This window comes from Oryza sativa, chromosome 1, assembly GCF_034140825.1.
Source record: "Oryza sativa Japonica Group chromosome 1, ASM3414082v1".
NCBI classification, from domain to species: domain Eukaryota; kingdom Viridiplantae; phylum Streptophyta; class Magnoliopsida; order Poales; family Poaceae; genus Oryza; species Oryza sativa.
The window spans coordinates 3,982,203-4,005,354 of record NC_089035.1 but is presented as its reverse complement, the minus strand read 5'-3'; the positions used below and the strand labels follow the sequence as shown (position 1 = coordinate 4,005,354).

At 38.6% G+C, this 23,152-nt stretch overlaps 2 protein-coding genes across 2 annotated transcripts; both read right to left on the bottom strand.

Moving 5' to 3' along the window:
• Positions 1-29: 29 nt before the first annotated feature.
• LOC4323863 (ubiquitin carboxyl-terminal hydrolase 14) lies at positions 30-8,760 on the bottom strand. The gene is made up of 19 exons (XM_015766032.3): positions 8,506-8,760; positions 8,227-8,407; positions 7,592-7,704; positions 7,182-7,518; positions 6,256-6,350; positions 5,909-6,042; positions 5,768-5,824; positions 5,584-5,661; positions 4,985-5,039; positions 4,133-4,213; positions 3,805-4,003; positions 3,673-3,730; positions 3,480-3,602; positions 2,844-2,932; positions 1,833-1,922; positions 1,580-1,753; positions 1,337-1,461; positions 1,000-1,126; positions 30-546 (listed from the first exon to the last, which is right to left on the bottom strand). Exons 1-19 carry the CDS (start codon positions 8,599-8,601, stop codon positions 374-376), a joined length of 2,385 nt encoding a protein of 794 aa, XP_015621518.1. The 5' UTR covers positions 8,602-8,760; the 3' UTR covers positions 30-373.
• A 1,766-nt stretch (positions 8,761-10,526) lies between these two features.
• Positions 10,527-18,974, bottom strand: LOC4326225 (transcriptional corepressor LEUNIG). The gene is made up of 18 exons (XM_015778799.3): positions 18,826-18,974; positions 18,002-18,099; positions 17,542-17,651; positions 16,501-16,854; positions 16,331-16,419; positions 15,783-15,870; positions 15,638-15,713; positions 15,465-15,514; positions 15,032-15,340; positions 14,390-14,569; positions 14,047-14,286; positions 13,790-13,901; positions 13,332-13,441; positions 13,061-13,210; positions 12,440-12,595; positions 11,967-12,083; positions 11,407-11,613; positions 10,527-11,034 (listed from the first exon to the last, which is right to left on the bottom strand). Exons 1-18 carry the CDS (start codon positions 18,870-18,872, stop codon positions 10,894-10,896), a joined length of 2,634 nt encoding a protein of 877 aa, XP_015634285.1. The 5' UTR covers positions 18,873-18,974; the 3' UTR covers positions 10,527-10,893.
• Positions 18,975-23,152: the final 4,178 nt, after the last annotated feature.

The following is a 23,152-nucleotide window of genomic DNA, read 5'->3' as shown; positions in this document are numbered from 1 at the left end:
CAGCGCTCTGCTACAATGTGCAAAATATATATGCGGCATCAGGGACCGTCCCTTGCCTTTTGTTTTCCATTTCATATGTAAAAAGTTGAGCCAGTCCAAAGTTTTCATGGCAGAATGTTAACGCTAAGATGATAGATCGACAAAGAAGAATTGAATGTGCCAATGCATAATGCCATGGAACAAAGTGATATCCCAGCTGATCGATCAGTCTAAAGTCAGCACGACAGGATGTGACCAACACTCGCTCTAAGTCCATCTGCATGCAAGTTCACCGACTATCCGCCGTGCTTTTGATCATAGGTGCCCATAACTAAGACTCAAGTCAGCGAGCGAATGTATTTCTTGCCTGTGAAGTCTTTCAGCTGCTAATGCTTTATATCCTTTGAAAGAAATACAGGTATCCCATATCCTTGGGCAAGTCGACAGAGGCAGCAACCTTACTATCATTGAATATTACCCACCTCCCGTCTTTGAGGACATGGGCAACGTAGTGCCCACAATGGGTAGAGGTGCCCATATGGCTCACAAACGCCATCAATTTGTATCCTGCAGAGCATAGAGCAATGTTAATAAACCAAGAACTGCAAAACACACACACATACTGAAGATAGATAATCAACCATCTAGAAGTATTGAACCCAATGGTTTGGAAACACCTACAGTCTGAGACAAGTTTGGAGCTTACTTTTATATGGTTTGGCTAATCATTCACTACCATGGATTTCTTTACATATATCTTAAAAGAAAAAAAAATTAAAAAAGTAAGTTTTCTTGGAAACTTAGATGGGACATGGGTCATATAATTGTAAATCCACATCCATTTCTTGACGATAATGTGCCATCGTTATTCAGAAATGCTCAGGGCATGTACAAAGTCATCTTTCAAATGTTGCAAACTACAAATTCAACATTAACAGTTCAGAATGTTAATGAAATTAGCTCATGAGATTGGAAGCTTGGCACTAGAAACAGTAAAACAGAAGGGGTAGAAAAACTTACTGCCACTTCCATCTGGTATGTGTGCATCATCATCTTCCATATTGCTTGTTGAAGAATCAGTAGGTACTGAGCTAAAAGCCTCAGGGTGGCTAAAAATCCAGTCTGTTGCTCTCTCGATATTTCCACCCTATCACATTAGAAGTACAAAACATAAGCCTCCGATCAAAAAGGTTGGTTGCAGACAACGGGAAAGGAACACCCTAAGACAGTTTTGAAAGGTCATTATATGAAAATAAGCAAATATCAACTTTCTGAGAGGTATTCAACATTGCGAACTGTACAAGAAAATGTAAAAGATCAACTATCATGGATGAAATTAAAAACAGAAGATTATTACAGAAGCTGCCAAGGCCTTTCGAGCAACATCTTCTTGAAATCCGAAGGAAACAAGAGTTTGAACGCTAGTTTCATCAACAGTTTGTTCAGCAGCCTGTGAATCTTTAGATATTGGATCGTTGATATCTGTATAGCAGAAAGGTGATTAAAGTTTGTAGCGGTCAAGTTACAAATTACAAGACGGCCAATCATCCTTTCATGATGACAAAGAAGTAATATGTAACATTTCTGTTTGTATACTGACCTGGATCATCCATGTGTGAGAGAAGCCAATTCATCGCCTCCTCAACTCCTGTGTTTGATGTACTAATAGCAGCTTTCTGGCAATGAAGATAATTGAACCCCATGCTTGCCAGCTGAGATACAATGTCCTCACTGGCAACAGGATGAACAGGTTCAGCTTTGTTATCACCAGAAGCTGCAAGAATATGTTGCAGTCAGCAAAGTCAATCGGGAAAATCTGATCAAGTTGAAAATCTAATAAACAACAGTCTAACCTCCTTCAGGTAGTAGCTCTTCACCAGGCTGTATGCCTTTGCTGCGCATGTGCGAGATATCAATTATATCTGGCACATCTACGTATACATCTGAGGGGAAATTCAATGTCAAGACTCAAGACAACAAATGACCAAATATGGTGAAAAGAAACTGAATTACTGTCTACATGGAAACTTAGTTACTACCTACGTCCCAAAATATAAGGAGTACGTTGGACTCGGTTATTATGAAAGTGGAACTAAATGGGAGAAGGCTGTGATTGGTTGAGAAGAGGAGGTAGGTAGAGAATTTGAATGGTGGAAGATTGTGGCTGGTTGAGAAGAGAATGTAGGTGGAGAAGTTGTTATATTTGGGACAAATATTGAAGGCTAGAAGTTGTTATATTTTGGGATGGAGGGAGTGTATGCACCACGAAACCAGCTCAGGTTCCAAAATTTCTCAAACAGGAGAAGTGAAATACTAAGAACTTAGAAGTAAAGCCTAGTTGTTATTCCTGCCAAATTATAGGATTACTTCAAAATTATTGTTTGTTGGAGACAGAGTACATCAAACAATGCGATGTGTTACATCACACTACCTCCCTTTTTAAATAGATGAAGCCGTTGACTTTTTGTTACACGTTTGACCATTATAATTTATTTCGTTGTGAGTTGTTTTATCACTCAAAGTACATTAAGCATGGTTTATATATTATATATTTGCATAAAATTTTTGAATAAGACGAATGATCAAACATGTGTTCAAAAGTCAACGGCATCATCTATTAAAAAATGGAGGGAATATCATTCGCTGGTAATAAAGCCTCATTCCAATCAACTTCTATCAACATGAATTATGGGATAAAAAGTTTACTGGGCCAGAAAATACGAAGAATATAGGTCATCATATGGATAGGTACTGCTAGAGTGCTAGTTCTTTCAGGAAATCAGTCCGCCATACAGTTTGGGGCAACTATTCGAATCTAGAGTCAGCACACATGAGAGACAACTGACACTTGATAGGGACATTACCTAGTTTCTTTGGCACCCATCCTGCTTCCATTACAAACTTGCGCATCTGCAACACCAGGTAATCAGGAAATGTTTTAAAGCCAGCAGTCCTGAAAACCAACAAGTTATATAATGTGTTAGTAAGAAGCCATCTCCTGTTTCCACATCATTAAACAGACCTATACTAAAACTATAATGAACATACCATTTTACTATTTGCACACAAGGACAATGTTGAAACAAAACATTGTGAATGATCCAGGAGACTAAATAAGCAGAGGAATCATGTTCAAAAATAAAAACCAAGGTCATGACACCTCACACTGAGAAATTAAAAAAACAAGGACTGGAAGTTCCCTATTAAGTGTCTCGGTAATGGTCTTAAGATAGTACGACTAAATTATAGCAGTACACCCAGTCACAGTAATGTGTTAATGTTGAATTGCTCAGGCATTACATTTCATCTGCTATATTGAGTTGAATTACAGCTAGCCAAGTTACATATAAGGCAAGTTTGAGAGATTCAGTCTTTTACAAACTGAACATGCCACAGATATGAGTTTGCTTGCATTTTGAAATATTTCTTATTCAATCAATAAGGCTGTACCACATTTCCATGTATATAATAGAACCAAATGGCAATGAAGATATGCATACTTAATTGCTGTTGTCTTTGAATTCAATGCAGTGCTGTAAAATTCAGGCACTTCCTCCGCGCCTGAAAAACTTGCTAAGCATGCCTCCAGTGGGACTCTAGGCCTCACAATTTCCTCATTAGACCTGTTTTATGGAAGCAAAGTGAAACATAAGTCGTGCTCATTAGACAGTGCATGAGCTATGAACAACTTACACTTCCTTTCCATCCAAATCCATTGCAGCTTTCTTCTCATGAAATGCTTCTAGCTGCTCTGCATATCTCACAGGTGTCAAGGATATATGCACTAACTTTATAATACAACAGGGAAAAAGGTTTTAAAGTCACCTTTGTTAGTAGCTTCATGTAACGGTATGTTCAAAGAAAGAATGTAGTCAGAACGTTTGTTATAGGAGACTTTTCCAGAAGGGCATTGAAGACGCTCCTCAATGAAGAATTTGAACCCTGTAAAAGGATTCAGCTCATGGTTTCCGGTGTTTGCCTGATCAACTTGGTCAATAAGATGAAGGAAGAAATCAAGCGCATCCTGGACAAAGAGATGAGTTAAAATGACTATTTGGAAAAAATTGTACCCAAAATTGCAGTTAATGATGCAAAGGAAAATTCAAATAAGTAGCTCCTCAACCAAAAATGTGTGATTCCAGGTCCAAAGTACCTGTTGCCTCATACTGGAAAATTCGGGATGCTTTGCAGCAATAACTGTCTTAAACATACGAGGGTGTATTCCTTCTTGTCCCTATCAATATGGAACATAAAAATTAGGAGTATTCAAAAGTGTGTCCAAAAGTACTATTCAGGCTGTAAGTATCAAAAAATGAGAATAGGATCAAAATGAGATCTGCTGATCACATTATGTATCAGAAAACTTAGCAGGTATAGTAAGTATATGGTACTCCCGACCTTGGGCCCTGTTAGGAACGCCAAACATTTTCAGATTCCATAGGATTGAACTATATCGTGAGTAATTCCATTATTCCAGACAGGGTCTCGATTCATATTGAAAGTGACCAGTGGTTAAAATTGCATAGAATTGAAGGAATAGAAGTTAAAGAATTTGTGCATCCAATCAGTGAATATTGGCTGAGTTGAAATCCACAATAGTATTAAACTTCCAAACATGTGGGTAGGATTCCATGTTTACACCATGTTTGATAGCAGGAAGCTGTGTGTAGCACATTTAGGAATTAAAGCTTCCTTAGAATTTGACTTGAGTCACAATTTATGCTACAGAAAAGGAATATTCCAACTTCCAAGTTCTCGCACACAGTTAAATGCAGGCAGGTTTTGTATATCAGTTGAGACTTGAGAGGACTTGCCCACCCAAATAGGGACCATATTTGTCAGAGAATTAAGAAGCTGTAATTTGTGCACATATCCAAAATAAAACAAGAAAGCAGTCTACTCGAAGATTGAACCATTACTGAAACAAACAAAATTGCTAAGGTAAGTAGGTAACTACCAACAACACAAAGCGTAACAACAGGCAAATATACAAACAAATTCTTACCTCCTGATTTGGCACAGAGTATTTGCCAGAGAGCATTCCATGAGCCAACTTTGTCCTGAAAATGTCAAGTGATGAGTATAAGAGCGGAAATATTTTTTACTAAAACTTCTTCCATAAAAATAGATTCTTTCTAGATTTCTTTTATCATACCACAGTAGCACTGAATTGAGGAAAACGTTCACTTAGAAACAAAATGCAAAGCCTTCAATGGACACTTGGACAGCATGATATATGTTTGATTACAGCATTTGCTATGAGTCTAACACACTGGACCACTACAGCACCCAGGATGAATTCCCTCCAGCAGCTACCAAGCGCGAGCAAAGAAACAAGAAAGTGCTGATTCACCAAAAAAAAAAAGATCCTAGAAAGAATCACTTTGTTTGTGATTGCAAGTGTTTAAAAAAGTAATTGTACCCGAATTACGGTTTCTTCACATACAACCATACAGGATAAATGGCCAAAAAACTGCTTTATGTATTATCCTTACATTTAGCATTAGAAGAAGGTAACACTGCATCTCACACCAACTACCTCAGAATAGTGACTAATCCAATACCAATACACGCAAAAACACAGATCAGCTGGTGTACACTTACATTTGCATGTTCAAGTCCAATGTTGGATCAGCTGGGGCAATTGCAAATGCAGCTTTCAAGCTCTGCTTCTCAAAGTAGCTGAAATGATGCAAGAAATAAATGCAAGAGCATGTGCTACTAAAAAGGAAAAAATGCAACTCTAGACAAGAAGTGCTGAAGTATCAATTGAGAAAGTAGAACCAACCGTGATATAAAAGGATGAGTTGAAAACATAACTTGCATTACTGAGGCCATATAGCAACTGCAAAGAAGGAAACGCATGCATTACATAAGAGAAATTATTACAAAAGAAAATTCATGACGTCAACCAATGAACCAAAGCTACCTATTTCCAAGATTTACAAGGCCAGTATAACCAGGGCCGTATAAAAGTTCGGCATCTTTGCCACTTTCTTGTATTCTATTCCAGTCATAATTTGTGTTGTGATCAAGCTCTCTTTCAGCAGTAGTCATCTCGGTCTGCACAACAAAAGGGTCACATCAAATAGCCTCTAAACTAGACAGATAGACAAGCATATAAAGGGGAAAACACAGTATGAACATGAGATGCTACAGAATATATTATTCCCATGAAAAAGTACTAATCTGTTACTATCACAATAAAAAAAGCAAGTCATATTGAGCAGAGCTAAATTATCGCTCATAAATGTCATCGAAAATGATACTACTCACCTTTTGGAGTGAAGAAAAATCAATACCAAAATGTGACAAATGCTGCGCTAATAGTGGATCTTCAACGCTATCATCTTCTGGGTATGAGAAAACGTCTGAGCTGTCACAGAAAAGCTTGTATGAATAGGTATATTTAAATATAAAACAACAGTAACTTCAGCAGCACATGCCCTTGATAGGAAGGTTGCTTTAGGACTTTAAGAATATTCTTTGTTAAAACTAAAATAAGACGAAAGCAAAATATTTCAATGGAAGGTTAAAATATCAGTGTAAATTACTTTTATAGTAGCTAATTGGGCTGTGTGTTATAAATTATGAAGTACGAGCAGTATGTATCCAGGGAACAACTCTGGAATTTAAGAACGAGTCTTACTGATTAAAGTGAATATTCAATAATAATTGCAATATACTCCCTCCAATCACAAAATCATTAACATTTTCCAACTTTTTGTGCCTCTGAATAAAGACAAGTATTTATAACAAACATATCTCTAAAAGCTATTTAAGTATTACCTCTGGTTTTAAATATATGACACCATCCACTTCTTTTCTCAAACGTTGACCAACAATGTTTATTCAATTACTTAGTTAAGTAAAGTGGTCATCAAATGTACTTTAAGAGTGCCTTATATGTTTGTTTATTTGCACAAATATTTCTAGAGAAGACAAATAGTCAAACGAATTTAAAAGGTCCACCGTTTTGTATATTTAAAACTAGAGGGAGTATAGTATTCTAAAAGTGCATTCCAAGTTGAGCATCATATATATGACACTTTTAATTTAGATATTACAAAGGATACAGTTTGTGAGAGGTTAAAAGGGGTTTAGTTCAATTTTTCACAGGCGACAACCCAATGTCACCGTAAGTTGTATTCGATAATAGAAGAGGAAGCCTAAATATGTAAAAGGTCCACGAGTAGCATTACCTGCTGCTTCTAAATCAGCAGTAATTGTTCCAAGCTTTACCGCAAGAGGATATTTAGTCTGTTCGTAGTGTTCAATAGCATGATTATTCCCCCCACTTCCATCCCAAAGCCGCCTCCCACATAGGATCATGCCATCAGTTAAATTTAACCAGAGATTCTCAGTTTTATCACACTTGCTGCACTTCCATCCTGTAGGTGGCACAATGACACCATTGTCTAGCTGCTTCAGATCCATAGCATGTGCACTGACTTTTTTCTTGTCAGCAACCCAAGAAGCCAATTGTTGTTTTCGATCAGCACTTTCGGCAAGTATAACTTTGTCAACTGCAATCCTAACCTGTGGAGTTGTAGAGTAGTAAGTAACTACTATGTAGTAAGTAAGTACAATCTCTTATGTCAAGCACAGTTACCTTCTCTGGCAAGTCAATTGATGGAAAAGGGAGAGAAGTAAATTCAGGCAAGATAACAATTTCAAAAGCCTCATCGTATTCGGGTTCTTGATCAGTGAAACCTCCCTCCACTCCTATAAATTGTAGAAAACCCGGATTAGTAAAGATGGTCAACGCATTCATCTATTTGCCATCATGGGAATACAGAACAGAGAAAATACAACTATATAGATCTAAATCCAGGACATAGGCAACTATTCTAATTACAAATAACTAGCATACAGATATCACATAACAAACAATTCACCAACATGGCCACCATATGTTGGTCTCTGTTTCCAGATTAGCAAACAAAGCAATGCACTACCATATTTTTTCTCTACAGCACAGTAGCTCAACAGATCAAACAGAACACAAGATATATGATAACTACCATAGTTTGGTAAGTCTCTACCACAAAGGGGAACAGATAATGGGGATACAGATTTTCAACAGTATGAAATACGATGTTGATCATAGGGTAAAAACAAGTCGCAATAGGAAAACGATCACATCATCCAAACACAATCACATACCCTAACGCGATTCATGCGTTCACAATTTTAACAGTATGAAATACACGATGGTGATCAGTGGGAAAGCGCTGTCACTCATACCGATGGCGAGTAGCGTGGGCTTCTTCAGCGGGCGATCCGCCTCGTCGTCGGGCTCCGGCTTCCGGCGCTGCACGATGTGGAGGTACACGGGGTTCCCACTCTTCTCGTAGTTCCACGCCACGTGCTCCCTCCCGAACCCCAGGAACGAGGTCATGTCGACGTACAGCCCACCCTCCGACCTCTGCACGGCGAAATCGGCGTCAAAACCCTAACCCTAGGAAACCAGAGCGAAGGGGGGGACAAGGCGTGGGTGGGTGGGTGGGTGGTTGGTTGGTTTACCGGGGTGTCGAAGGAGACGCAGCACTCGTCCTTGTGGATGCGGCTGCCGGGCTCCGGGATGCGGACCTTGTGGAGGTGCGAGCGGAGGAGATCCATGGCCGCGGGCGGCGCCGGGCGGCGGCGGAGGAGGAGGAGCGCGGCGGCGGCTAGGGTTTTGGGGGTGGAGACGGCGAGGCGACGAGGTGGGGGGAGGGTGGAAGAGGGGAGGAGTGATTAGATTAGAGATGGAAGAAGAGGGGTTAAGTTGGTATTGGTAGGGGCAGGAGACTTGTACGGGAGGCGATTTAAACACGGGGGTTAGTTTGGCTTTTGCCGGCGCATTTATTGTCTTGTTTTTAGATTTTCTTTCAGAAAAGGCACAAATACTACCCCTCTGTCCCATAATATAAAGGATTTTAAGATTTTACTTGCACTGTTTAACCACTCATCTTATTCAAAAAATTTTAGAACTATTATTTATTTTTTTGATTTACATTATTATCCAAAGTACTTTAAGCACAACTTTTCGTTTTTTATATTTACATAAATTTTTTTAATAAAACGAGTGGTCAAACACTACGAGCAAAAACTCAAAATTCCTTATATTATAGGACGGAGGGAGTACTTCTTTGTTTGATATTATATTTTGTTTTTTTCTAATCAAGTTTCATTAAGTTTGATTAAGTTTATAAAGAAAACCAAATTAGTTTCACTAAAACTAATATTTAATATATTATGATAATATATTTGTTTTGTTTTGAAAATGTTGCTATATTTTTTTATAAACTTGATCAAACTCAAAAAGGATTGGCTATAAAATATCAACACGGCTTATAATAGTAACCAGGGATAAATATGTGAAACAAAATGATACATCCATCTATCCCTAATGATTTTTTTTCCCAATTACACCGGGGACTTTTTTTTTTGCAAAGTCTGTGTTCTTCCCCAGTATACCCAACTCACCTCTCCCGTTCTCCACGCGCACGCTTTTCAAACTGCTAAACAGTGTATTTTAAAAAAAATTATATAAGAAAGCTGTTTTAAAAAATCATATTAATCATTTTTAAAAAAAAGTTAATACTTAATTAATCATACAATAATACGTATTTTTCGTTTTGCCTGTTGAGGATGAAGGGTTCACAACCCCTCCTCCCGAATGCCGCCTAAGAACAGTTTGGCACTACTACTCCAAGATTTTATTAGCTAGAGCGATGTACCAAACACCTTCAAGATCTTAAATAATGTAGAGTGGAATTTGCCGCTTTCCTCCTGATAATTATACGGATAGGCATTTCCGCTACTCAAAACCGATAAAAAGTTCTTGTAAAGTTGGATTAGATGACATTCCACCCAGCCTGTTTTAGAAACGGTTAGAACCTCTAGATTATTTTGGATTACTAAACCAGTATTTTCCATCTACTCGGACGGCATTTTATCCTCCTCACTTTATGAACGAGAAATACATTTTTCTCCAGGTTATAAACCTATAAAGTCAAGTGGTAAACTAAACAAAACAGAATCTGAGAACCTGTTAAACCTGTGATGATGGTTGCAACAACTAAGCATTGTATTTACCTCTGATCATTCTGATGAAGATGCATATGACTCTTCTCAAAAATTCCCATGTAGGTGTAGCTATCATTGTGAAAGCCCTACAGGATGCAGTGTTCTTCCAAACTGAAGATCAGAGAGAAAGATGCACATTCCCTATCTGATAAGAAGAAAAATCAATGTTCAGAGAAGTAACTGAACATCTCTGATCAGGAACCAATGATCTGTTCACAGATTTGTGTTGCAATCGATCGATCAAACCGTGTCATGGGTATTTTTGGACAGGCTGGGGAATCTAAGAGCCGTGCAAAGACTGAACATGCAAACAGGGCAAATACATTCGTTTATTGCAGGCCAGAGATGCCGATTCATTGCTTTCCCCAGACACCAAGCATCCGTGACGAAACCACGTTTGTAAAATTCAGTAAGAAAATTTCCAATTTCTTGCTGGAATTGAGCATACTTCTTACAAAAAAAGTCCCTTGAAATTCCTACGAGAATGCCACATTCATCACATTCTTCATATTCATAGCAGAGATGCAGCAGAATAACTTCTTAGAATTCAGACCATAAACACTTCAGTAGTTCAGATAGACTATGATTAATACTAAAGCATAGTTCATGTTCTGTACAAAATGCTACTTTCCCAGGGTCAGCAAAAGGTATACTAGGATAGCAATATTTTCATCAGTCATTCAGTAGCCAGCTACTTTGTGGGGGATATTATACCATATAGAGTGTTTATACCATCATCACACAATAGCTCTTCAGAGCTGATGGTGTGACCAAAAAATGAGGAAGAAAAAGGCCCATCCTTAGAAGAGGGTTAGAGGGCGCGGCTAGCTTGAAAGCACATCATTTCCACAGCTTGACGAACTTGTCGTGGCTCGTGGAAGCGACCAAACCGGAGCTTGACGACGCCAGGGCTGTGATGAGGCTGTCATGAGCTGCGAGCGTCATCGTTCTGTTCTCCGACATGTCCCACAGCTCAAGAGACTGCGGCATTCAAACACAAAACCAGAGGTAAGCGTACTACAGGCATTGTAAACATGAACCGCGGTGAAAACATAAGTGGTCTCTATGGCCGAATGCTTGTTCTTAAATAGGAAAAGTATTTCATTGCAGTAAATCTTCAAAATAATTGCATGTGTATCATGAAGGAATATTTGAGGAACTTGATATATGTGTAATGATGTACTGAAATTCAAGTTGTGGAATGATCCTCAGTGTGAGTGAGTAGTCATGAGTTGATCTAGAAAAAGTCATTTTTAACCAGCTACTTAGGAATTAGGATGATCAGTGCAGATTAGTTTTGAATGAATCGTGACGCATGAGCATAAAAGAGATCCACGAATATAAAGTACTTGCCTGGTAACAACCAATGATAAGCATAGATGAATATGAAGGGTGGAAAGCACACGAGTGAAACTTGCTCCCGGTACAGCTAAGCTCTTGCACGCAGCGATCATCGCTCCCAGCATTCACAGACCACACCTTCACCGTGTCTTCACTGACAGATACAACATATTCGCCACTGGGATCCCAGCATACTGAATCGACATGCTTTGTGTGGCCCTGCAGTTCCCAATAAAGAGGACAGATTAAAGTGATTGGTTACCATCACTCGGAAACTCTAAAGATTAACATGGAAGTGAACACTGGCTACAGCTAGCACGATGCGACTTTGAAAATATGTAAACAACCAAGCAAGGACAACTAACCATCAAGGGAAATGAACACCACAAAGCTAATTACAAAATAAATAGATAGATTTGCAGTATCCAAAACTCACTCTAAAAACGAGATTTGAAAAGTAAATACATCCTTGCACATAGATTTGTTGGTCGGTATATATGTTACTGGAACCTCAGTGAATTTAGAAGATCAGAATGCACGTGCCAACTGCAAGGTAGAAAGTCTCTACAAACCTCAAATCTCCTAAGGCAAGCTTGAGTCTCCACATCAAGTATAGAGACAGCATTCTCCGAAGCTACTGCAAGATATCCCCCATGACGTGGTTGAAATCTCAGCTGGCTTGATCCTCCCTACAAAGGGATTGGAAACAAATAAATCAAGAAACAGTGTATCCTACAAGGCATCTCCTTTTGAGACCAGTTGTTGATTATGGATGGAGACACCTAATAACAGCCCATTAACTACAAAGGGGTTATGACAGTGATTGAAACCAATTAACAAGTAGGTATGGAAAACATCTAGGATGTTTTCTTTTACGTAATTTTAGGATGTTTTCAACAGATTGACATTCATCATGCACATTTTCTATAAAGAGAAAAGTCTACAAGTATACGTTGGAGTGCTTTGTCAAGGAAATGTTAGGATTGTTCACAATAAAGCAGCACTTCCAGATTGACAGAATGCTGAATAAGAAAAACTGAGTAACCTTAAATATCCGGACGATGTTTCCATTGTTGATACTCCAGAATCGAATTTCATTATCCCCATCACAAGAACAAATGAGGTCATCCTTGTTTGGGTGGAAATCCAGTGACATAACAGATGCTGAGTGCCCAGTGAACGTTCGAATTGAATAGCCTTGCTGCAAAAGTACAATGACAGCATTAGAATATGATGAGCAGTAAAACACAACAGTACTTTGCTGCCCTTGCAGCTTTAACATTACAAGTACTGACATTACCCAGGAATCTGAAAGTTCAGAAGTATCATGCTTATATCCCCTAGAGAACAAACAAGTTCCACTTCTACAAAATGAATCCATGCCATGCCTATGAATCTCAAAATTGATGTTGTAGATCATTCACGACATATGACCTTGAGATGGACATTGCTTACTGTATTCTTTGAGAATTTATAGCCTACTTAACTTTATGATGTTGTTTCTACATAAAGGGCAGTTCAAAAGGTAAAAAAATCTGGCTAAATATACAAATGGCAATTTGATATGGTTTCAGTGCTAGTTGGCAGGTTTTTGCAACATAACACAGAGGCAATCACCGAGGCAAATAGATGGTAGGAAAAAAGAACTAAACAGTTATGTACTTACATTGTCAGCATCCCAGACCCTGACAGTTTTATCAAATGAGGAGGTAGCAAGGCGTGGAATGCTTGGACTGAATCGTACATCAGTTATCAAAAGAGAATGTTCCTCCAATACTGACTTCTGTTTTAAAGTTTCAGCATGCCACAATACCACCTGCATTGAAACATTGCAAGTATCTATTTCAATATCACCATGAAGTCAAAGATATGCCTGCCCACTTCCAAGAGTATCAACTAGGCTGAGCATCTTAACAAGCCCAGGCATGTGCACTTACCTTCTTATCATGACCCCCAGTAGCAAGTAGCTTTCCATCTGATGAGAAGTGGCAGCATACAACCTTGTTCGTGCTTGCTTGTACAGAAGAGACCTCTCGGAAGATGAATCCTGCTTAAGACATATAAACAGAATCAAAGCTCTACAGAACACAAATTCATGTTAGACTTCCCTACAAAATACATCATAAATCTAACCCACTGAACCAATATATGTTACCACATGACATATTAGATAATTTCCCCTCTCACAGGACCATAGCCTGAACCGCACCAACTGCTCAATTTCCAAGCTAAATTCACCTAAGTGAGTTCAGCTTGTTGGTACTATTTACACCAGCCATAATTACATTCAAGACTAAACTGGCCAGGGTAACCACTGCCAATGATGTTAATATGTCAAAGCCAACCATTCAACTTCAACTAGCCATAAGTTACAAAACAGTTAGCCTTATCACACCTTTAGTAGATTCCATACGACTGCCATCTCTTCGATCTGCATCATCATGCGACAGGAACGAATCCACATGATCTTCCAAGCAGCCATCCTCCACAAAACGATCCATGTCAGCCTGCAGTGTGAGTTATCAGATGTTCAGAAGTCAGGCATCAAACAGACCATCAGTGCAATGAAACATTTCCAAACTATGTTGCATGCATAATATATCCACGTAATAGGGCCATAGCTGTTTGGATTTAGAACCAGTTGTAACTTACAAGTTGATTTGATGGTGATCCCATTGTCCCTGCTGTACTGGTACCGTAAACAACTAAAGCCTTTGATAAGCTAGCATTGTGGTGCAGCGAGGGCATTGAAATTGTGTCTCCTGGGCTTTGCGATGAAGGAGTTGAGGGTTCTGAGGAGGGGACCGCGGTGTTTCCAGTGCCAGAACTATTGGCTGGACCAGACGATGAGATTGGCTGTTTGCGTTTTCGCCCATTTTGATTCTTGGAAACCTGCAAAACAATATATTTATGATGGATACAAGTCTTAACAAAAGGATAGGCACAGTAACAAATCAAGGTGGTAATGTTGAATATATGTAGAAGGAAGTGAAACCTGTTCACTTCCACGGAATGAATTAGACAGGCTTCCATCAATAGTAACACTTCCAGCTCCCATTTTTTCCTGCTGGCCTGGAAGGTGATTAGAGATTGGTGGTTGCTGGCTAAGTAAAGAATGCTGAAGGAGCTGTTGCTGATTGCTGCTTTGCTGGTGCTGCTGTATAGCTGCTATCTTCTACTACATATAATGACGAGGTGTTAAGGTCGAAAACCAAAGATGTAGAAGTTATCTTGAAAAAGGTAGCTTCAGAAAACATGTGAGCATGTATTAATAGCAGCTAGATCATTATGAAATCCAAATAGTATGAGTTCCTCTGTTCAAAAGATTATATTACACAAGGACCAAGACCGATATTTTCATGATTTAATCACTATGCTATAGTAGAAAGTAAATGGTACTGTGTTATGCAAACTTGGCAACATAACATAACAAGAACAAGCATGATAAATTTAAATGAAATTCTATTACTGATCACTGACAAGAATTAAACAATATAATCTATGTACATATAAGATATCAATTGAGAACAAAATTATGCATAACCCGGTGGTTTACAAGGTACTATTACTTACATCCAATGTATCCTCGCAAATAAATAAATGCATGAATATAGTAAAACATACAAGTGAAACTTACCTTCATCAGCATATCTGTCTCCATGCGCTGCACAGGTGAGCACATATTTTGCAATGAAGGGCCAACACTAGGAATAACTTCCGTGTAGGCATTTGATTGACCATCCCTCCCAGGAACAATGTTTCGGCTACTCAAAAGCATCCGAAGCCTTCTGCTGTCCATCTCTCCAGGTGAAGATGTCATATTTTGTTGTGCTTGAAGCAGAAGCTGCTGTTGTTGTGGAGTGAGAAATTGTAGATGGTGCAATGGTTGGGGAGACTGCATAAAAGATTTCTGTTGGAGAAACCCAGATCTAAGCTGGTCTAAGCCCTGAAAAGTTATAATCAAATGGTAAAACATCATAAAAACAAAAAAAAAAAGAAGGTGCTGTATTCAAACTTGCTCCTAATTTATAGCTTAGAATGCCAGTTAAGGAATGATGTGAAGAACTCACAGTAAGAGGCCACCCTTTCAACGTCAAATTGTTCCCTGCTGGGTTAGCGCCTGCCAGACAACAGGGTATCAAACAATGGCACTAAGTACATGAATAAACAGTACAGCAGGTCTAAGAATTTCCAGTTAGCAGCCAGAAACAACAAAAATTAGTAGAGTTCAAAGCAAAAAAACCTGGTACTCCAATTAATGATCCATCTGCCCCTGCAGCTCTCATGTGTACAGCAGCATTTGTGTCTACCTTTATTTCCTGAAACAAATTTGACTCGTCTAGTTATAGACAATAATGCATGAGATTATACATCTGAAATAAGACTACCTGTGTTGATGCCTGGAGTTGTTGGTTCCGGGCCTGAACCTGTTGCAAAGTACCTGACACGCCACCAGTTGATCCATGGAAAATTTGCCTAAAAACAATTGATCAAAGCAAATCAATACACACACGCTAACAGGAAAACAGAAGCTAGAGATAATTGCCGTTAAACAGCCATTACAGTATGAACCATCAAGATAGCATTGATTACGGAAATTTAGTCAAACAGCTACTACATGCTGGATAGATTTATTGTGAATAATATGAAAGTAATATAATAGTTTTTATTAGCACATTTTAGTGTACAATAAGAATTAATGGTCAAAGTTGCAATTTGAAGACCGCAAAATAGTTAGGTAAAAACAAAGGCGGTAAACACAATTCAAGCATGGTAGGAAATCCTATTAGATCACACATTATAGGCTGTATTTAAGACTGATATGGTATTTATTTTGCGCTCCAAACCTCCCATCCCCACCCCACACTCCCCCCCCCCCCCAAAAAAAAAAAAAAGAGAAGTAAATGATTAGCAAGCATTATTGAGCAGTTGGTACCCTGAAGCCTGAGCTGTTATTGCAACGGACTTCAGCATAGATGATGAGTTTGATTCCAGCAGTTGTCCAATATTTTCTGTAAACCTTTGCTGCAGTATAAAGATATGCATTTCATATTATGAGAGTTTAGATCATGAAAGCAACAATACACATTGCCATGAAGAAACTACCTTTGCAGGTGCTTCATCTAAGGTGTCCCTTTGAACAGAATTCTTCACCCTCTCCTCGTACATCTTTGCAGACAAAGAACTTGCAGCTGAAGTGCTTTGTCGTGTTGGAGGATCAGCAGAAACCAAACCATTATGTGCACTTGTCGGCAAATGACTGCTTTCACTACGCTGTTGTTGCTTCTGCTGGCGGCGTTGTTGCTGTGGTTGTTGCTGACTCTGCTGCTGCTGCTGCTGCTGTGCATGCCTCTGTAGTAGGAGTTGTTGCATTTGGATCTGCTGTGATGACTGCTGGGAATGAGCCTCTTGCTGCTGCAGCTGTGATGGCTGCTGCTCTCGAGCTTTAATTGACTGTGTCTGGGTTACAAAATTTATGTGTAACAACATCAGGAACATGAAAATAGCATTTTGCAATAAGATTGACGCATCATATACCAAGAAATGGCTAGTTTCAAATGAGTAATCACCAGAAAATGAACAGGTATTAGCTACGGCCTACTACAAAGGGAAGGGACCATTGCCTTCAAAGTAATTAATCATATTGATAATAAAATGTTGACTTTGAAATTTTACTTGAATTTTAAAGATGATAATAGCTGGAGACAACATAGTATGTATTCTACGAGAAAGTGTTTTGCATTCTGTACCTTCTAAAATGATTAAGACACATGTTCTTCTATAATTGTGTGATATGATGCAGCATGTTTTGTTTGGAAATATGGGGAAACATTTGATTTTTTTTTTAAAAAAAAATATCCACCATAACAAGTTTTTCCTACATAGATGAATTAGGCATTTTCTTCTTTTTTTTCAAGAGTGACATGGAAAGTTCTTGAATTTGGTTTTCAATGTTTGTGTGGAATTTAAATCCATTTGCTTTAGGCAAAAAACTAAATCCTTTTACAGTGAACATGATCTCTATGACTGACACAATTCAAGCATTTACACATGTTTATTGTAAGATAAGCAGTAAACCACTGTACCAAGTGAGTGCAAGCAAACAACAAGGACAAGTAATAACCAAGATGCATGTGCTACAAGAACCTCAATGTACGAAGCAGCAACATCAGAGTGCTTCTCGTTCGTCCTTGCAATGAAGATGTCCCAGAAGACAGACCACCACTCCAAGAGGAAACCCCCTGGGGCATCAATTGCTTTTTTTGCAAAACAAAAGCTGACATCTTTCAGTACAAGAAGATTAAAATCGCATTCATTACAATGCAGAAACATCAGAGACTGGCATGCATAAATCAGACAAAACAATGTGGCTGTAGTATTGTTCCTTTGTATCTGCCCGGTACGAGTAGCTAATAATACTCGTGTCTCGCACATGCACAAATGTAAGTGTAGTACTAATCAAGCTAATCAAATGATCAATTTGTAACCATCCTATTGGCCCAAGAACAATGGCAGTCTGAGGAACAAACTATCTGGTCCTAATGCAGAAAGAGCAAAGATTGCAAACTACAGTAGTATGACAAAATTCAGAAATTGATGCACTGACCAACAGGATCGGAAGACACGCTGCCTTCTGCTTGGAATGCCTTGGCAGTGCTCTGCAGGTTCCTCTTCAAAAGATAATCATGGATGTACACGTCCAACCTGCTTCCAAGAACAGACATGGATAAGTTCAGTGCGGGGATATATAATAAGTAAAAAAGGAAACATGGGGGTTTGCATGCAAGCACAGCAGCAACAGGAAGGAGGGGATCGAAAGTTTTCATGAGAAAATAAAAAGGTAAAATGCAGATTAAAGTGTGAAAGAGCAAATAAATTTCGAGAAATGAAAAGGCAGTTGCAATGCAAGGTAAAAGGAAAAGGCAGTTGAAAAGCTAGCAAGCAATAAACCAAACTAGTACTGTATCCGAGAAAAATAAAAGGAACAAGAGGAACAAGAAAAAAAAAAGAGGCATGGCTTTTGCAAAAGGAGAAACCAAAATGCAGAACGGAAAATGCAGAAATTTCAGGGAACTCAAACAGAATCTCAAGCGTCTGCAGCCCTCTGAAATACAACAACAAGGGAAGATGAAGGACAAGATTCTTGCAAAAATCACCAGAAAAAAAGACGATCTAAACCGCCAAGAAACGAATCCGAAACCCCTCCCAGAGGAAAACAAGAAACTAATCTTGGGGAAAGATAACCATGCGGACACCAAGAGAACCAAATGGAATGACAAAAAAATCTCAAGACAAAACGGAGAACATTTCACCAACATAAAAAAAAGGGAAAAAAGAATGTGCGAAGAACATCAAACCAATCTGATCGCAATAACAAACTAAGGAATGATGAAGCAACGAAGAACAGAAGAGAGATAGGAGAAAGCTCACATCTTCTCCGCTTCCCACGCACTCTGCTGCTGCTGCTGCTGCGCCATGGCCGCCGCCGCCGCCGCCTCACTCCCTCTCACTCCTCGACCTCGCTCGCGGTCACGCACGCTAAACACAAAGGCACAGGAGAGAGCGCCTCAGGAACTGACAAAAGGAGAGCACAAAACACAACGCGCACAAGCTAAAAAAGAAGGATTTGACCGCTCACATTCGCCTCTAAAATCTACTACTAATCGAGGTGCGCCAAAAAAAAAAAAGAGGCAAATTGCTTCCTTTTTAAAATCTTCGGTCGCGGAGAGATACTATACTTCTACTACCAGCGGCAATGCGTGTGGAATGGAATAGAGGAATCGAATAAAAAAGAAAGAGATGAACAGGGCAGTGTGAGTGAGGAGAGGAAGGGCTTAAACAAAAAAAAAAAACTGAAGATGACTGTCAAAAAAGGTCAGTTTAACAATATTTTCTTTCTTGAAAACGCCAAACAGCTGCCCATTTCACACTGTTTTAGTGGTTCACCGAGTAAAAAAGAAAATGAGATTGTGGGATTGTGAATTTGTGATACAGCTGCATATAATCCAATCCAATTATCCATATCAATTATCGTTATATGCGATTAAGGCCGAGAGAGAGAGAAAGAAAATAAATGTGAAATGATGCTACAGTTCTAGGGCTAATAATGAGTGTGCATGGATTGATGAGCCTGCAGAAAAAAGCGTACTTGCGGCTCACTGTAGCTCCTCGGTCGAAACTGCCCCTCCTTTTGCACGATATTTCGCTACTGCCATCGTGGCTATATTTTTTTTCTCGAGGCATTTGTCATGCAGGTAAGATAAGGGAGGTGATTCTGTAGAACAGTAGAGATGATGAGACTGTGCACCAGGTTTTCAAGAGCCCAATTGCCAAGATTTATCTGGTACTTAATTCATTGTTATGCTTTGTTTTGGTAATGTAATGAACATATCTCATCATCTCTGAGCTTTTTTTTAACACATGACAGATGCATGCACTTATATGTACACTTGTGCATAGAGCACCTTCAGAGATTGCACCAACATATCTTTAATAAAGAAAATCATGTAGATGTCTCACTATCAATAGGTATAACAGACATATTTCATCATTGTGTAAAACTTTGATGTTTTTATTAATTGGCCATTTAAGGTTTTAAAATTTGACGGTACGTATTTTGTGACAACGTTTATCCAAGAGTGAAGGTGTTGGTTATTCTTACTTTCCTATATGTGATTTTGAATCTCCCTATTTCTACTCGGATTTCACTTCTTATCCCCTTCTGGTACTAAGTTTGTAAGTCAGTCAAAGTTATATTCTGTGATTAATTGAATAGCACGTTGCATTCAGAACGCTGAGGGAGTGTTTGGTTAGGAGGGAGGGGGAATGTTTGAAGATGATGGAAGTTTGAGGGGTGAGGAGTTTTAAGAGCGAACTCTCGTCTTTTCAATATTTGGGTAGAGGCAGGTAACTGAGAGAAAAAAATAAGTTAGTATATCATCACTTAAAATTCATTTCTCACTCAAATTCATCATAATTCTCATATCTCCTATCAAACGACAGAGATTAAAAATGAAACTTACAGGATCAATCCCTTCATTAGCTTATTACTCTAAATTTCCAATCTCCTTACCATGAGTTACCAAATATGTATTGATGAAAGTTATAAGTCCACTTTAAGGGTTCCTTTGGAACATGACTCAAAATACAGGAAGAGGAAAACTTAGGATTGAAATGTCACGACATGAAAAATCCTCCAAGCAATCAAACTACAGGAATCATTCAAACACAAGTGTTTGGATATATCGAACGGGTGAGAGAAAATTGAGATTACATGTTTAATTTGCTAGAGAGAGGAGGAGAGAACATGCCTTAAAAATCACAAAAGAATTCGAAACAACGAGGTTAGACCCCATGCTAGAATTCCTCGAAGATGTGGAGAGACTTTTCCTATCCCTTGAAATCCCTTTGAAACAATCGTATGATCCAAACTAAACTGCTCATATAGTAGGAGAATTTCTTTTGAATTGGATTCCTCCATTTTTTTCCTCATCATAAAAATCCTTTAATTCAAATAAGCCCTAATTTCCCCATTCATCCAGGACCAAATGTGTAGTAGTAGTATTAAAGCTTTATTATTCTTTTCCTTCTTTGAAACTTTAGTAAATGTTTGCTGATCATCTCCGATGACCAACATCAGCAGTATAATATGCTTATCTTAGTAGAATAAGGTTATATTGAAAGAGGATTCTCTGCAGTACTGTTCACTGACACGTGGATCTATAAGGCATAAACCCTTGTGCCCAGTGAGTAGCACTACCCTGCAGAGGATCTCCGTTAGGTTATACTCCCTTCATCCCAAAATAATTGTTTTTTTTTGTTAGTTTAGCATAAATTAAGGTTTAAGTTAAAATACTATACTACTCTTCACTAAGGTTGCGTTCCTTGCTGGGAGATCGAGAGAGAAAACAACTTGTTTTTCGCGCGCACGCTACCCAAACTATTAAACGACGTGTATTTTTATAAAAAAATTTATATAAGAAAGTTGTTTTAAAAAGTCATATTTATCCATTTTTGAAGTTTAAAATAGTTAATACTCAACTAATCATGCACTAATGGCTCACATCGTTTTGCGTATCTTCTCAATATTCTCTTTTCTGTAAATGATATGGTTAGAATCGGAGTGGCAATTGGAGGGTATAACAAGGAGAAATTTAATATAAGAAGATGGATAGGATAAATAGTTCCTCCGTTCTTATAACCTGAAACAGAGGTAATATTTTAGAGTACAAATATTTTGGAAAAAAATTGAATCCTAAAAGGATATTCCCTCCGTACTCGCAAAGGAAGTCGTTTAGGACAATGTTTAAGTCAAACCTTAGAAATATAAATCATGAATAACTCTTAAGTTGTTGAGTTTAAAAATGTAAAAAATATATGAATAGATTTGTCTTGAAAAATACTTTCATAAAAGTATACATATATCATTTTTCAATAAATATTTTTATAGAAACAATAAGTCAAAGTTGTGTTTTGGAGACTGTGTTACTATCTTGATGAGTACGGAGGGAGTACCTATTTGGAACGAAGATAATATCTATCAGTATTATTTTCATATACAAGACTTGGTTTATTTTAAGATTAAAAGCGTAAATACTACTCCATCCATTTCATAATGTTTGACACCGTTGACTTTTTAGTACGTGTTTGACCATTCGTCTTATTTAAAAAATTTAAGTAATTATTTATTCTTTTCACATCGTTTGATTCATTATTAAATATATTTTCATGTACACACATAGTTTTACATATTTCACAGATTCTTTTGAATAAGATGAACGGTTAAACATGTGCTAAAAAGTCAACAATGTCAAACATTTGATACGGAGGGAGTATTCATTTGTCTCAAAATATCATGGAATTTTTTTAAGGGACAGACGGAGCACGTACCGGTAGGGCAGGGCAGGAGAGGACAGTAGGGCGGGGCATGTGACATCGTGACAGGCGACGGGCCACGTGGCGGGTGGCAGGGGAGGAACGGTCAATGCGCTCGCCGACGACGTGTCAGCGACCAGTCTGCCCCCCTCCCTCATCAGCTCACCGCCCAGTCGCCTCCCCCTCCACTGCAGATTTACCGTCCTGCCCCCCACGCCACCCCTCGCCACCAGGGGCACAACCGTCATTCCGCGGCCACCAGGGGTGCCACCTGTGTCTCCTTCCCTCGCCTAGTGGGAGACTCGAGACTCTTGCTTCTTTCTGTTCGACATGGAGCTAGCAACCTCCCCACCCTTACTTAGGACCGCTTTAAATCAAAGAATTTATATAGGAATTTTATAGGATTTAAATTATATAGAAAATTTTCCTATTTGGTTATTTGATTCAAAGGATTGAAGCTTTCCAAATCCTATGAAATTCCTATGGAATGGCACATTGCATGTGGATTTTGGAGGAAATTTAGCAAGAGCTCCAACCTCTTGGAAAAATTCTTTTGAGTCTATCTCTCTCATCCGATTCCTGCGTTTTTACTGCGCTCCAATCAAACGACCATTCCTGTTTTTTTATGTGTTTTGCAATCCTTTGTTTTACATTTTAATTCCTGTCAGAATCCTGTGTTTTTCCTATTCCTCTGTTTTTTCTACCCTGTGATTCAAAGGGTGTTAACAGTGAAATTTGGTAATCGGCAAAGACGTCATCGGCTTAGAATCATTATCGGCTGCAGCATCTCGGAATCAGCCGATGGGAGTTATCAAGTCGCCAATAGTCGGATTCCTGCTATATTCGGTTAAGGAAATCAATCTACTAAAGGAAGCTTATCCCT